General features: G+C 46.2%; 5 protein-coding genes across 6 annotated transcripts; all 5 read left to right on the forward strand.

The window, feature by feature from the left end:
- The first annotated feature begins 1,355 nt into the window (after positions 1–1,355).
- Positions 1,356–3,524, forward strand: LOC122620622 (serine protease gd). Its single transcript, XM_043798182.1, has 3 exons — positions 1,356–1,610; positions 1,672–1,843; positions 1,975–3,524. The coding sequence occupies exons 1-3, from the start codon at positions 1,404–1,406 to the stop codon at positions 2,943–2,945; spliced, it is 1,350 nt and encodes a 449-aa protein (XP_043654117.1). The 5' UTR covers positions 1,356–1,403; the 3' UTR covers positions 2,946–3,524.
- A 430-nt stretch (positions 3,525–3,954) lies between these two features.
- On the forward strand, positions 3,955–6,006 carry LOC122620725 (putative serine protease 42). Its single transcript, XM_043798323.1, has 4 exons — positions 3,955–4,216; positions 4,290–4,455; positions 4,566–5,331; positions 5,549–6,006. Exons 1-4 carry the CDS (start codon positions 4,019–4,021, stop codon positions 5,955–5,957), a joined length of 1,539 nt encoding a protein of 512 aa, XP_043654258.1. The 5' UTR covers positions 3,955–4,018; the 3' UTR covers positions 5,958–6,006.
- Positions 6,007–6,463: 457 nt separating this feature from the next.
- Positions 6,464–7,579, forward strand: LOC122620965. The gene has a single exon (XM_043798665.1). The coding sequence runs from the start codon at positions 6,487–6,489 to the stop codon at positions 7,375–7,377; it is 891 nt and encodes a 296-aa protein (XP_043654600.1). The 5' UTR covers positions 6,464–6,486; the 3' UTR covers positions 7,378–7,579.
- Positions 7,580–7,980: 401 nt separating this feature from the next.
- On the forward strand, positions 7,981–10,626 carry LOC122620963 (CLIP domain-containing serine protease B9). Of its 2 annotated transcripts, XR_006326166.1 has the most exons (5): positions 7,981–8,208; positions 8,404–8,569; positions 8,626–9,397; positions 9,466–10,007; positions 10,498–10,626. XR_006326166.1 is itself a non-coding variant. In XM_043798663.1 (4 exons), the coding sequence occupies exons 1-4, from the start codon at positions 7,999–8,001 to the stop codon at positions 9,881–9,883; spliced, it is 1,566 nt and encodes a 521-aa protein (XP_043654598.1). In that variant the 5' UTR covers positions 7,981–7,998; the 3' UTR covers positions 9,884–10,066. The 2 variants fall into 2 exon arrangements, 1 of the variants encoding a protein (XP_043654598.1); XM_043798663.1 differs by lacking the exon at positions 10,498–10,626 and having other exon boundaries at positions 9,466–10,066.
- A 122-nt stretch (positions 10,627–10,748) lies between these two features.
- LOC122620964 (putative serine protease 42) lies at positions 10,749–13,142 on the forward strand. The gene is made up of 4 exons (XM_043798664.1): positions 10,749–10,968; positions 11,423–11,588; positions 11,883–12,591; positions 12,658–13,142. The coding sequence occupies exons 1-4, from the start codon at positions 10,756–10,758 to the stop codon at positions 13,079–13,081; spliced, it is 1,512 nt and encodes a 503-aa protein (XP_043654599.1). The 5' UTR covers positions 10,749–10,755; the 3' UTR covers positions 13,082–13,142.
- Positions 13,143–13,184: the final 42 nt, after the last annotated feature.

Raw genomic sequence — 13,184 nt, forward strand, 5'->3', positions numbered from 1 at the left:
CGCCCAAATACTAATACTTTAGGTACCACATTGTGCGAGTAACTTTAGCCCAGTTTGATACTCCATTCACGAGGCCTAATTTGATTCGACTTGATTTGCCCTGCCCGGCCATCCATCCCATCATGTTGAAGTGGCGCCCGAACAGGAACCGCTCCAATTAGGCCGCCCAATTGGAGCTGCCTTCAAGTGCAGTCAGACGCACTGTTGCCTTCCACTTCCTCCCACTTGCCACCCGATTATTGACGCAGGCGGAAGCCTGCACCACCGTTTTCCGATGTGTTGTCAAAGTGCCTCCGCTAAGTTGGCAGACTTGAGCCCTCGGCACAATTCACAACAAGTTTGTTTGGGGAACAGAAAAGAAATCGAAAAATTTCGCGCCAAATCTCAACAAATTATTACAAAGCTTAACAAACTTGAAACTGATTATAAAAGTTGCCGGCAGGCAGTTGGGGCAAATTGGGGAACTGGCGCAGCCACAATGCAGCAAAATTGAGTTGCGGGTGTCGTGAAGTTAGGAGCATTCTCCTCTCCCCCTCATTCTCACTGGCTTCTTTTTGTTTTGTTGGAAAAAGTTTTTTGGCCAAATGCGTTGTCGCCATAAACGTCGTCCCACAAACATAATTTTCAATGGAAATTCACATAAGCCACCTTGCCACGCCTGATAATAACTTTAAGCAAAACTTACGCGATTTATAAGAGGGGCAGCCACAGATCTCAAAAATGGGAAAAGTCTCTAGAGTAATGAACAAATAATACTTTTCTTATCCGTTCGTGAATGTGGACTTTTAACTTTCTTGGTAATAAATAAATACAAAAATTGCACAACTAAATACGTTCAACTTTTGGGGGCTCTTAATTAATTAAATTAATAGTTATGCATTAAAAGCTAATTTTTGCGCAATGATTAGTGTTTACATTTGAAATAATTATCAACGATGAAAATAGTTGTGTTTTTCACTAGTTCTTGATTGATACTAAACAGCTTTTTGCTATAAAAGCTATACAAATTGAGCACGATCAGAAAACGAGAAGAGAGTATTTCTTGAGCTAACTACGAACATAGGTATATATGCAAGGTGGGTTTGTAAAACAAGTCCCATGTTTATTTAGTCGGGGATTTTTCTCTCGACAGCAGCTCCCCAGCTAAATGGTTGTGCGGAGAACCGGGTTCAGAAATAGCTGTTAGTTGTACGTTTAGAAAAAGTGCTCGGCCGAAGACTTGACATGGCTGGGAAAAGCCCGTGATCAGTCAATGGGGGTGTTCCGCAATCTGGGGAGAGATCAGCTGTTCCGTGGAGAGGTAGTGCACCGCCAGTCGCTTGTGGATTCCGATTCGGATTCTGATTCTGGATTCGATTCCAGTTCTCGTTCAGTTCCATTCAGCATTGGTTGTAACCGTCGCAATGACAATCTGGTGGCTGACCTTGCTGGGCCTTTGTCTCAATCTGAATCTCGGCTCGGCGTTGCAGGTGCCGCAGCACAATTGCGAGACGTATTTCTCCTACTACAGGGAGAGTGATGGAGCCTTCATAGGCGTCTTTACCGCACCACGCGCTGGTGTGAACAGCCTATCATGGGAGGTGGTCTTCACAGCCCACGGAACTGACCAGGTAAAACCCCACCGATTATATAATATGATTGAACTATTACATACTGAAATCCCCACATCAGGCCAGCACTGTGAGCTCCCTCAAGCCGTATCCCGACAAGGAAAGGGCTTTTGCAAAGATACGCAGCGGAGAACGTGGCGAGGTGTTTGTGCGCTTCCAGGATTTCGGAAACGAGCTGCCCAAACTTGTACGGGCGGAATTCAACGACCAGGTTCTGTGCCAAAATGATGAATGTAAGTATTGAGCAATCAATATTGTGGTTTAAATCTTTGGAATAATATCTTTCGAGTCTTAGAATTCAAGTTACTTTGAAAGATCTATTGTTTATAATCAATTTTTCATATCACTTGTTTACCTTTTGCAGATGAAGCCCCTTCGAGCACAATGACCCGACGCCAGTCCATGTCCACCACAACGAGAATTACTGAAGTGCCAAAAGTATTGGTGGTCCAGTCTCGTCCGTTGTCCCAGTCGCCTCCGGTGCTTCAGTCTCATCCGGTGCCGAACATACCGAACAGTTTCTCCAATCCATTCTTTTCCCAAAACATTCCCAAGATAGAGTCCGACTATGAGGAGTGCGGCGTGGAGGGCTTTGCGCCTCTTCAAATTGGAGGGGACCTAGTGACCCGCGGTCAGTATCCCTGGCTAGCGGCCCTTTACGAAGGTGGATCCTCGGCTATATACAAATGTGTGGTCACGGTCATCTCGAAGCGGACTGTGATCACTGCAGCTCACTGCATTTATGGAAAGAGTGCCAGCCAACTGTGGGTCTATCTGGGCAGGCATGATCGCAACGAGAATCCCGAGAATGGAGCCTCCCTGGTCAGCGTAAGCAATGTGCTGACTCCGTCCGGCTACGAGGGCAGTCCAGTTCCGGATGCGGACGTGGGCCTGCTGGTGCTGACCTATGCGATGGTGTACACCAAGTACATTCGACCCCTCTGCCTATGGGGCTCCAATATGGGCGTGCCACCAAATGAGGGCGATACTGGAGCAGTGGCCGGATGGGGCTTCGATAGGAGTGTCCAGAAGACGCGCTTTCCCAAGACAGTGAGTGTTCAATTGGTGCCACGGGATCAGTGTCTCAAGGAGATGAAGCGGGCGGAGGACTTCATCACGCGGCGCACCGTCTGTGCTGGCAATTCAGAATCACATGGTCCTTGCTTCGGGGACTCGGGAGCTGCTCTGATCGTCCTGCGGAACAATCGATGGCACGTTCGGGGAGTGGTTTCCTTATCGCCTCGCCAGGGAGATATTTGCGACCTTAGCAAGTATGTTATCTATTGCGATGTTGCAAAGCACATCGACTGGGTACGTCAAAATATGGTCATGTGAGGCGCTGAAATAACTATAGTGTGACAATACCGGAAAACCTAGAAATTCATGTGCAAGATTCTCAATAAATCTCTGAGTAGTATAAAAGATTACCTTTTCCAAGCCCGTGGATTTCCCAAGCATGCATTGCCATCAATCTTAGAATATACTTAACTTAGCTCTAAGATCACCCCTTGCCTTAAGACTATGACTTAGAGTACAGATGCTTATAATCATTGATTACTAATTTTCCAAAGAGCGAGATTTGTGCCTTCGAATTCTATTAGATCAAGTGAGAGCTCATCAGAGAGTAACAACAACTATAAACAAATTAAGCTTTGTGGCACATCTCTTGATAATAATACTTTAGACTCAAGAGCTAGAAAATCGGGTGTGAGCAACAGCAGGTTTTCTAACTCAGTAACTGATATGTCTCCTTATCAGTAAAGAGAAAGATCATTTTTCTTTTTTTCTACCTTTAAATTTATTAATTATAAGTCTAACCCCATCAATATTGAAAGCGGCAATTCGATCAATGATCGTTAGCTTTCAATACAATTAATCTCTTTGAATTGAATACATTGTTTTGTTTATACAAAATATTCCATGTTTTCTATGCGAGGGGGTTTTCGCTCAAAATACAGATGGCCGCTGGCTTCTAGGCATTTGAGTACGAGGTACCAAGGGTATATTCACTTATAAACACTGATTTACCAAACACAATTTCTTTTTGAAGCTGCACAATCAAGGTAAGCTAGGTAAAGTAAAACAATTACTGAATGTTAGCATCAAAATAGACTGCAGTGGCCACTCTTTTCCCTGGAAGTGCCATGATTTTACTATGATTTCGTTGGGAACAAAGTATCCAAACGTCGGATTAGTTCTTAATTGTTTTGGTGGCAGAGGCCTTATTGGCTCAGCACGATGCGGAATTTCCAGTTTTGCTCAACACCGATACTGAGTGATTCAGCAACCCGTCGAGACTTGTAAGCGATATGCAATGCTCGCAATCAGTTGTATTTACCCACCTTTGGTTGTCGCGTGCGGAACCGAGAGCCTCTTTCCCAGCTTCTAATCCAAGATTCCGGAAAGGTATGGGTCTGGAATTGGTCGTAGTTGTGTCGCTAATCGCCTTGGCCGGGTGCCAACTTTATCCGGAGAACTCGTGTCCGGACTACTTCCGCTATGTCAACGATGCCTTCGAGGGAGTGCAGGGCGAGATAACGCTGCCCGGCTTGACGCGGGGTCGGAATATCATAGAAATACGTTTCTCGCAGCGGGGTGAACATGATGTATGAGCTGGCCAGCGATCTTCGCTCTAAATTGACAACCCAACTGACCACTTTTTCCCCTTGCATTTCGCAGACCCGTACGGTGGGTAGCCTGATACCGTATCCGGATGAGAATGCGCTACGACAGAATAGAGATAGGGCAACATTTCGCGTAGCCTTCAGACAAACTGCAGACAGCGGAGTGCCTAAGCTGACGCGACTCTCCTACAATGATCAGCTCTTGTGCTCGGCCAGCGAATGTGAGTAGATTGTGTCAGGTTTTAGAAATAGGTATTGTCTTATAGCATTTTGATGTCCCTTATGGTTAATGTGCAAATTTCCTGCTGAATTCTTTTGAGCACTGTTCCAGACAGACCGCCCAGCAGCTTTTTCAACCGCTTCTTTGAGATCGAAATCAGTGGTTCGTCGAATTTGTTTCCTTCCCCCGCATTTAATCCCTTCACCCGAGATGGCTCCGATGTGAATCTGCAGACCGTATTCTTTCCCACCTCTTCGCGGGGCAATGATGTTTGGCGTGGTTTTACGCAGCCATGGACGACTGTGTCCAATCGACAACCAGCAGCGGTCACTCCAGCACCCACTCCAACTGACATTTTCTTTTATCCACCAGTGCCCAGTGTTACAGCCACTTTGGGGCCATCTGTACCAGCTGTTACGAGCAGCCCAGCACCACCACCACCACCACCACTTCCAACAGTTACCACCGTTCGCCCGCCTACTCCGCCACCTCAACGCTTTGACCCGCGATCCCAGATACCACCAGTAGTTTGCGGTAGAGAGGGCAGCACAACGCCGTTCATTGTGAATGGAAACGAATTTCCCCGAGGCCGGTACCCCTGGCTATCGGCTGTCTATCACAAGGAGGCTCGTGCTCTGGGTTTTAAGTGCGGAGGATCCCTGATCTCGGCCAGCATTGTAATTAGTGCCGCCCACTGTGTGCATCGGATGACGGCGGACCGCGTGGTCATCGGACTCGGACGCTACGATCTGGATGACTATGGCGAGGATGGGGCCGAAATGCGAAACGTGATGCGATTGCTCTGGCATCCGGATTACAATACCCGGTCCTATTCGGATGCGGATATCGCTTTGATCACCATTGAGCGGCCGGTGACGTGAGTATCTTAATTTATTTATATAAATAACGCTGAAAAAGCATGAAAGCGCAGTTTGGCTATACAATAAATCTGTTTGGGATGGGCATTCCCGTTCAAATATTATAGCCCTTGAATTTTACAGAAGGTGATAATATATAACTCATAACCTGCGATACAATGTGATATCTCTGTTCTAAAGTTCATATAATAAGGACTATCTTGTTTTTTTATTCAGATTCAACGACATTATTGCACCCATTTGCATGTGGACGGTGGAGGCGAGCAGCACGGTGACCACCACTGGCTTCATAGCTGGTTGGGGGAGAGACGAGAAGGACAGCTCCGGGACGCAGTATCCCCACGTGGTGGAGGCGGATATCGTCAGTCCGACGGTCTGTGCCAGCAGCTGGAAGGGCCCCATGGTGACGGAGCGGAGTCTATGCGCGGGAAACCGCGATGGATCTGGGCCCTGTGTCGGGGATTCCGGCGGTGGTCTGATGGTCAAGCAGGGCAACCGGTGGCTGCTCCGGGGTATTGTGTCTACGGGGGAACGCGGACCTGCCGACGCCTGCCAGCTGAAGCAGTATGTACTCTACTGCGATCTGTCCAAGCACATCAACTGGATTAACAAAAACATCCGCTGAGCATCCAGAATCTAATTAAAAACTTTAATGCCAAAACCTATTGCGATGTTTCACTGTCTGGTGATTTTGGGCAAAACGGGTTTGCGCCACTCGCCTTTTACTTATTTTATTTGCAATGATGGTTGATTGATAGGCCAAAAAATATCGAATTTTAGGTTGCTACGCGTCGTTGCCAATAATGAATTTATAAAAAAATCTATTAAATCACATAATCATATTTCTTTTACACTGGGAAGCAGAAGAATATACGAGTACATATTTTAGGATTCAGCAGAAGAAGCGATTGATTGTTCGGGTTTCTCTGCAGCTCTCAGTGGATAACTTACAAGTTAATAGCTTTGTGTGTTACATTTATACGGCTATATGACGTAAAAACAAACATGAGTGCCCACGTGTTGACTGCTAAATTGCTAAATGATTGGCATCGGCTGAGCAAATGTTTGGCAAGCGTGCTGCACATTTAGGTGCCGGATGAATTGGCTATAAAAGGCCAGTACGATATAAAGTCTCTTAGGGGGCTGGTAAAAAGATGAAGTGCACCGGCTTTCTAATCCTCCTGGTGGTCCTGTTCGCCTGGGACGGCAGAGTTCGGGCAATAGAAACTGCCTCTGATATATGGAATAAATTTGGAGACGGTGGAGCTCTGCCCAATGATCCGGAACGGCTAAACGAAAAAGGTATTTCGGTTCTTGGTACAACTAACGAACTGCAAAGCAGGAATGAAGGTAGGATAACGCAGTTGAGAAATCTTATTGACAACTATGTGGGGAAATTATTATCCGATTTACCCCATACTCGGAAAAAGAAAAGGAGACAAGCGCTGCAGGAATCCCTACAAGCTCTCACTGGTCTGAGCTTGGCAATATCCCCGTTGCTAAAAATCCTGGCCAACATCAAGAACCAGGAGGAGCAACTTGTCTCGAAACTTAACGTTCAGGATGAATGGAAGTTCTGGGCTGCCGCAAAGGTTTCGCGAGTTCAGGATTCCACTGCAGGGATAAGGACCGCGGAGGCTGTTTCCATCACTGAAAACTTCAACAATCGTTACGGCCTTCGATTGCGCAGTTGTGTTGGTCTGTTCATCTGGAATCAGATTCGGTTTAACCTGGACCTGGAAAGTTCCCTAAATGGCCTGCAAAATCCAACTGGGCAGCTGATCGATGCCACTGAAGGCTGTTCCAGCGTTAAGGCAAAAACATGCCGCCGGGACGTGAGAAGGGCTATCGATGGCGTCCAGAATGCTCCACAGAATCTGCTGAGCCTGCGGAATAAAGGCAATCAGTTGGAGGACATCCAAAGACAAAGCAATCAGTGTGTGGATAAAACCCTTAGGGAATATACCGAGGAGCGGGTCGAAGTGGAAAGACAGCTGGAGGATATAATCGCGGATTATCGCGAGAGTGAAACACCCACCAAATAGATTGGGAAATATACTATGCATTAAAAATCAAATATTATTGCACTTATCAACGGCGAACATATAGCAGATACAGCACATAAACAGGATCACTTTTGCACTACTACACAACTACTAAATATATATTAATTCTATAAAACATCTCGTATGAAAAAGAAGCAGTACATTTAAAGATTAAATGGTTTAAATACCTTCTGTGAGAGAAGTTTCATTCATTTTCTTTGTGCTGCTTGCATAGTTTTGATTAACGAAAAGCTGAAATAAAAAGATGACTATGCATCGTAGTATTTCATCCCGCTCTCGGATTGATTAAAATAAATATGTAAATAGTGATCTATCGAGGCGATGTGCAAATGGCATTCTAGACGCGGGAAAGAATGAAATACATATTTGCATAATGGAGCTGGGCATGTGCCAGTGCAATTTGCGCTCGAGAGAAAAACTCCAAAAAATGAATTCTAAAAACACACAAAGTGGGGAGAGCCGCTGACTAAGTATATGAAAAGTCGGGAGACTTAGATCGCGTAAATCATTTGCTCATTGAGTGAGTCTCTTGAGTTTTAGTGCGCGTAATTAAATTCTCTATAAAATAGACTGGAAAAGCTCAGCTCTTACGCAGTTGCAATGAGTCCGCTTCAGCTGGTGACCGTTCTCCTCCTGGTTTCTCTGATCAACCTGGCTCTTGGCCAGCTGCCCCGGAATGGCTGCTCTCCGTGGTTCCAGTACCAGGGCTATATGGGGCAGTACATCGGTTTGGTGAAACTTCGTCATCCGGTGGCCAATAACCAGACGCTCATCCTTCAGTTCTCCCAGGAGGGCTTTCACAATTTTGACGTAAGATTCAGCACTATTAGCTTGGAAGTTCTCAACTCAAAATCATTTGCTTCTGTTATCACTTTACTTGCTTGCGGTTGTGCTATTTCCCATGCGGCAATGACAATTGCCCTTGCAAAAGCAAAATATTCGTGTAAACGATATGTATTAGTGCTAAAGGAGACTTAAAATGTAATATTTCCCTTTTATTTTTAGGAATACGTGGGCAGTATTTCGCTGGTGGATGATGATTATGTGACCCAGGAAAATCTGCGTCAGGGATTGCCGATTCGATACCGTGTTGACTTCCCCATTCCAACAATACCGCCCAAGATAACTAGCATGCAATTGAATGGCGTTGAACTTTGCGGTGGCTTAGAATGTGAGTTATTTTAGTTTTATATATATTTGAAATTTAGGGATGCATTTATTTTCTAGATCCCAAACCAAGAACGGGCATTACGCTGCGAATCACTTGGTCGCCGTCCTACACATTGACTTTTGAAGCTAATCCCCAACGTGTGCCACCCAGAAGTCATCCCACTTGGCCCCAAGAGGGAAGTCCACAGATCGACAACAGTGGCACCAGGCCCAGTCAACCGAGAGTCGAGGATAACGGAGACATTTTTGTAGGGAATAATGAGTCACTGCCAGCGTTCCAGAATCCTGGATGGGGTACTGCCCCTCAGCAGGCGAATCCGATTATAGGTACTATCCCCCCGCTGAGGATAACAAATCCCGCCCCCCCGCGGACGACACCAGATCCTGGTCGATCTTCTGCCCCCCAGCAGGCGGTGAGAAGCCCTGTAGAGCTTGTTCCCCAGCAGAACCCTTCCTCCAATGGGATTCCCTGCGGGCGGGAGAGAGCTAGTATCACTCCATTCATCTTCCAAGGAGAAAGTCTGCAGCGAGGTCAGCTCCCATGGCTGGTGGCGATTTTCGAGCGCCGGGAGAGCAACGGACCCGCCTTCATCTGTGGAGGAACCCTGATCTCCACATCCACCGTACTATCGGCCGCCCACTGTTTCCGTGCTCCTGGAAGGAACTTGCCCGCCTCTCGACTGGCCGTCTCCTTGGGACGAAACACTCTGGCTATTCACTCAGATGGAGAATTTCGCGGAGTATCTCAGCTGATCATCCACGAAAACTTTCAAATCAAACAGTTCACGGAGGCCGATCTGGCGCTGGTCCGATTGGACGAACCTGTAAGGTGAGTCTATGAAGCAAATATATTAAATATACAAAACTACTACTTATTTATACGTATATTGTAACAAGGTACACGGACTACATAGTACCTATTTGCCTGTGGAGCACCAGCAACCGCATGGACTTGCCCCAGGGCCACAAGAGCTATGTTGCCGGCTGGGGACCAGATGAGACCGGCACCGGCCACACTGAAGTATCCAAGATCACCGACCTAAACATCGTCATCGAATCGAACTGCGTCCAGGAGCTGCCCCATGTGCTGGTCCAGCCGAGCGCCCTGTGTGCCAAGAAGACGGGAGCAGGACCTTGTGCCAGCGATGGCGGTGGACCATTAATGCTCCGGGAACAGGAAGTTTGGGTGCTGCGGGGAGTGATCTCTGGAGGTGTGATCAACGAAAAGGAAAACACCTGTGAGCTCTCCAAGCCATCCGTATTCACCGATGTGGCCAAACACATAGAATGGGTTCGCCGCAACATGTGGAACTAAGCAGAAAATGAAGTTTGCCAACAAGGAAGGCATGTCGCCTTCCTGAAGAGATTTCCTTTAATGAATGTACTCCAAATGACGTAATCGGAAGATCCATGTATTACTGCCGATTACTGCGCTATGGGTAATTTCAAGTGGGTTCATTAATCACTGAAAAAATAAATCAAAGCGGAGCATCTTGAATACACTGCCAACTATTTTTTAACTTTTGTTTCGAGAAACATCTTTATCATTATTGGATCAATGGTACAATCACTATTACCTTTATCGTCAATTGTAATACCTTAAAATATTTTAACATTGTATATTATACTGATTTAAATCTTTACTAAACATACATAATTATTAACCATCGAAAGTGCTTAGGTAGTATTTAATAATCAGAAATAACGATAATTCATCTTCAAACTTTTGGGAACCCAAATTCAGAATTGCTTTTCATGCTCATTCCGCTTAAATAGACTTGAGTCAGATATAAAAAAATTGTCTTTTAGGTTTATAAAATCGCAATTTATGCTCTTAAGCCCAAATATCAAATAATTCTAATTCAAATCATTTTAAGTTTTGATCTTCAATTTAACCCAGTTTTGATTTCCCAAAACCCTTTTTCGCAGAGTATACCCACGTCACTAACTTTGATCGGGTTGGGAGAGCCAACCAGCTTTGTTTTGGATCGGACTATTCAGCTATATCGGAAACTAATGCGATTTGGCTGAGCTAACACCAATCATTCATCGCGCGACTCTCAATGAGTGCGGTTTAACCTCAGAACCTCGATTGGATTGAATACGCGTCTAGTTGCATGCTGTGCAATCGCAGTCGCATTTATTTATCATAAGTATATACTGTTCCGGAAGAGGTTTGTAGTCGCGATGAGCCAGCTGCAGCTGCTTGGTTTTCTGATTGCCGTACTAAAAATCAGCCATATAAGTGCCCAAAACCTGCCATATATCCAGTGTCCGATGATATTTCGGTATCTGGAGTACGAGAATCAGTTCATAGGACACTTGAAGCTAGTTCTGGATAGTACGATTACGGACAACGTGGTGCGTGTTGAACTCTCCCAGCCTGGCAGAGGCACACCGGTAAGTTTTCCCAAATGTTTAACTCTTTAATAAAATTTTAGTGTTTAGTAACGTTAGTGTTATCAAGCATTGACCTCACTCTCAGATCGAATGTCCGATTTTCCGCAATCGATCTGGGCGAGCTCATTGGTCAAGTTGATTCTCATGGGAATTGCATGGCTGATACTGATAAGACAAGTCGCGTCCGGGAAAACCCCCTACCACAAAGCTCCCCAGTTCGATTCTCTACCGCTTTCCTTAAAGTTGTGGAACAGGTTTGCCATTTGTCGAGAGACCTGCCGCCTCAGCTTATATTGTTATTGTTCTGCCAGAGCTTCGGTTTTGCCAGTTGCGCTATGTTTACATGCAGGTATAAACCCCCCACAGAGTGACGTCGGAATTGGAATTTATAATATACGAGTATAAAGTGACGCAGACTGTTTACCTTCGCTTGAACTCTCTATTCTTGTTTCAGTCGTCTCCGGGCAGTCTTAACTTCGTGGAGGATCAGGACTCGCTGAGGTATCGCTTGGCTAACAATGAGCCCATCAACTACAGAATTGACTTTCCCACGCCGGGCGTGGTGCCCAAACTCACAAAGGTTTCGGTGAATGGAGAAGTTGTGTGCGAGGCCAGGCCCTGTAAGTAAATCTCAGCAAAAAGAAAACAAATTTTAAATTATATGTATAGGAATGTAAGAATATACATATGTCAAACGATTCATAGCAGACTGTAAAAAAGGGATTTTTATTAAAAATTACTTTTAGGTGCTACATAATATTTGCTTCTACCTATTGTATGTATTTTATAAAAATAGGTTATAATAGCAGAAGAGAAAAGAAATTGTATTGTTTATGGTGGTACTCAGAATAATTTACTGAACTGATTTTTTGTTTTTTTTTTAAAGTTACCATTCATTATTAATTTCCTTACAGTTGGAGCTCCAAGCTCAAGGCTATCTCTGTCGCGAACTCTGGGAACTTCGGTGCCGTTGTCCGCCATTCCGCCTTCTCAGCGGACTGATCACCAATGGCCCCAGGCCCCTCAGAGGAACTACACAGTATATGAGGAGGAGGAGGAGGCTACTCAAAGACGCCGCCCACAACCACCTATTCCAAGGCCACGGCCACAACAGCCTCCGCCAAGTCAGCGTCCGCGTCCGCAACCCGTGCCTCAATTGCCACATGAACAAGAGTTCCAGACCTCAGCCAGACCTCCAGTTCGACCATCGACGGGCTCGCAAGTATCCAAGTCCTATCCCCAGACAATCGGTCAACTGAGCGGCATCTGTGGGCGCGAGAAGGTCATCCAGACACCCTTCATCCACAACGGCATTGAGGTGGAGCGTGGTCAGCTGCCCTGGATGGCAGCTCTTTTCGAGCACGTGGGCAGGGATTACAACTTCTTGTGCGGCGGAACGCTGATCTCGGCCAGAACAGTGATCTCGGCGGCCCACTGCTTCCGCTTTGGCAGCCGGAACTTGCCGGGCGAACGGACTATTGTTTCGCTGGGGCGGAACTCCTTGGACCTCTTCTCATCGGGAGCCACAGTAGGTGTGTCGCGACTTTTAATCCACGAACAGTACAATCCCAATGTATATACCGACGCGGACTTGGCCCTGCTGCAGTTGTCTAATCATGTTGAGTAGGTGCATTTAATCATTCATTTTGTTTGTCAAATTTGCTAACTTGAATTTGTAACTACACTTAGTATTGGAGACTACATCAAGCCCATCTGTTTGTGGAATGAGAACTTTCTGCTCGAACTGCCCTCGGGTCACAAGTCCTATGTGGCTGGTTGGGGCGAGGACGAAAAGGGCAACCGAAACACGCGACTGGCCAAGATGACCGACACGGACATCATCACCCAGTGGGAATGCCGTGGAAATCTGTCCGAGGAGAACGCCAAGTTCATCACCTCGCACACGATCTGCGCCAGCAATGCCCAGGCATCCGGTCCCTGCAGCGGAGACTCCGGCGGAGGACTGATGCTCCAGGAGGAGGACATCTGGATGCTGCGCGGCGTCGTCTCAGCCGGACAGCGAATGACCAACAGATGCAATCTGACACTGCCCGTCATCTATACGGATGTGGCCAAGCACATCGAGTGGCTGGTCAGGAGCATGTGGTTTTGAGAGATTCTCCAAGAGATTAGTTGAATTGAGTGCCAAAATAAATTATAAAATAGTTTGTAAAGCTGCTCCAAGTGATCAAAGGGTTGAAAGTGGCATTAGCCCG

Source organism: Drosophila teissieri, chromosome 3R (assembly GCF_016746235.2).
Source record: "Drosophila teissieri strain GT53w chromosome 3R, Prin_Dtei_1.1, whole genome shotgun sequence".
In the NCBI taxonomy this organism is placed as follows: Eukaryota; Metazoa; Arthropoda; class Insecta; order Diptera; family Drosophilidae; genus Drosophila; species Drosophila teissieri.

Coding starts and splice junctions, on each gene's coding strand:
- LOC122620622 (XM_043798182.1), top strand. CDS start 1,404: ATGACAATCTGGTGGCTGACCTTGCTGGGCCTTTGTCTCAATCTGAAT. Junction 1,611..1,671: donor CAGCCCACGGAACTGACCAG/GTAAAACCCCAC, acceptor TCCCCACATCAG/GCCAGCACTGTGAGCTCCCT. Junction 1,844..1,974: donor TCTGTGCCAAAATGATGAAT/GTAAGTATTGAG, acceptor TACCTTTTGCAG/ATGAAGCCCCTTCGAGCACA.
- LOC122620725 (XM_043798323.1), top strand. CDS start 4,019: ATGGGTCTGGAATTGGTCGTAGTTGTGTCGCTAATCGCCTTGGCCGGG. Junction 4,217..4,289: donor CGCAGCGGGGTGAACATGAT/GTATGAGCTGGC, acceptor TGCATTTCGCAG/ACCCGTACGGTGGGTAGCCT. Junction 4,456..4,565: donor CTTGTGCTCGGCCAGCGAAT/GTGAGTAGATTG, acceptor GCACTGTTCCAG/ACAGACCGCCCAGCAGCTTT.
- LOC122620965 (XM_043798665.1), top strand. CDS start 6,487: ATGAAGTGCACCGGCTTTCTAATCCTCCTGGTGGTCCTGTTCGCCTGG.
- LOC122620963 (XM_043798663.1), top strand. CDS start 7,999: ATGAGTCCGCTTCAGCTGGTGACCGTTCTCCTCCTGGTTTCTCTGATC. Junction 8,209..8,403: donor AGGGCTTTCACAATTTTGAC/GTAAGATTCAGC, acceptor TTTTATTTTTAG/GAATACGTGGGCAGTATTTC. Junction 8,570..8,625: donor ACTTTGCGGTGGCTTAGAAT/GTGAGTTATTTT, acceptor TTTATTTTCTAG/ATCCCAAACCAAGAACGGGC.
- LOC122620964 (XM_043798664.1), top strand. CDS start 10,756: ATGAGCCAGCTGCAGCTGCTTGGTTTTCTGATTGCCGTACTAAAAATC. Junction 11,589..11,882: donor TGTGTGCGAGGCCAGGCCCT/GTAAGTAAATCT, acceptor ATTTCCTTACAG/TTGGAGCTCCAAGCTCAAGG. Junction 12,592..12,657: donor CAGTTGTCTAATCATGTTGA/GTAGGTGCATTT, acceptor AACTACACTTAG/TATTGGAGACTACATCAAGC.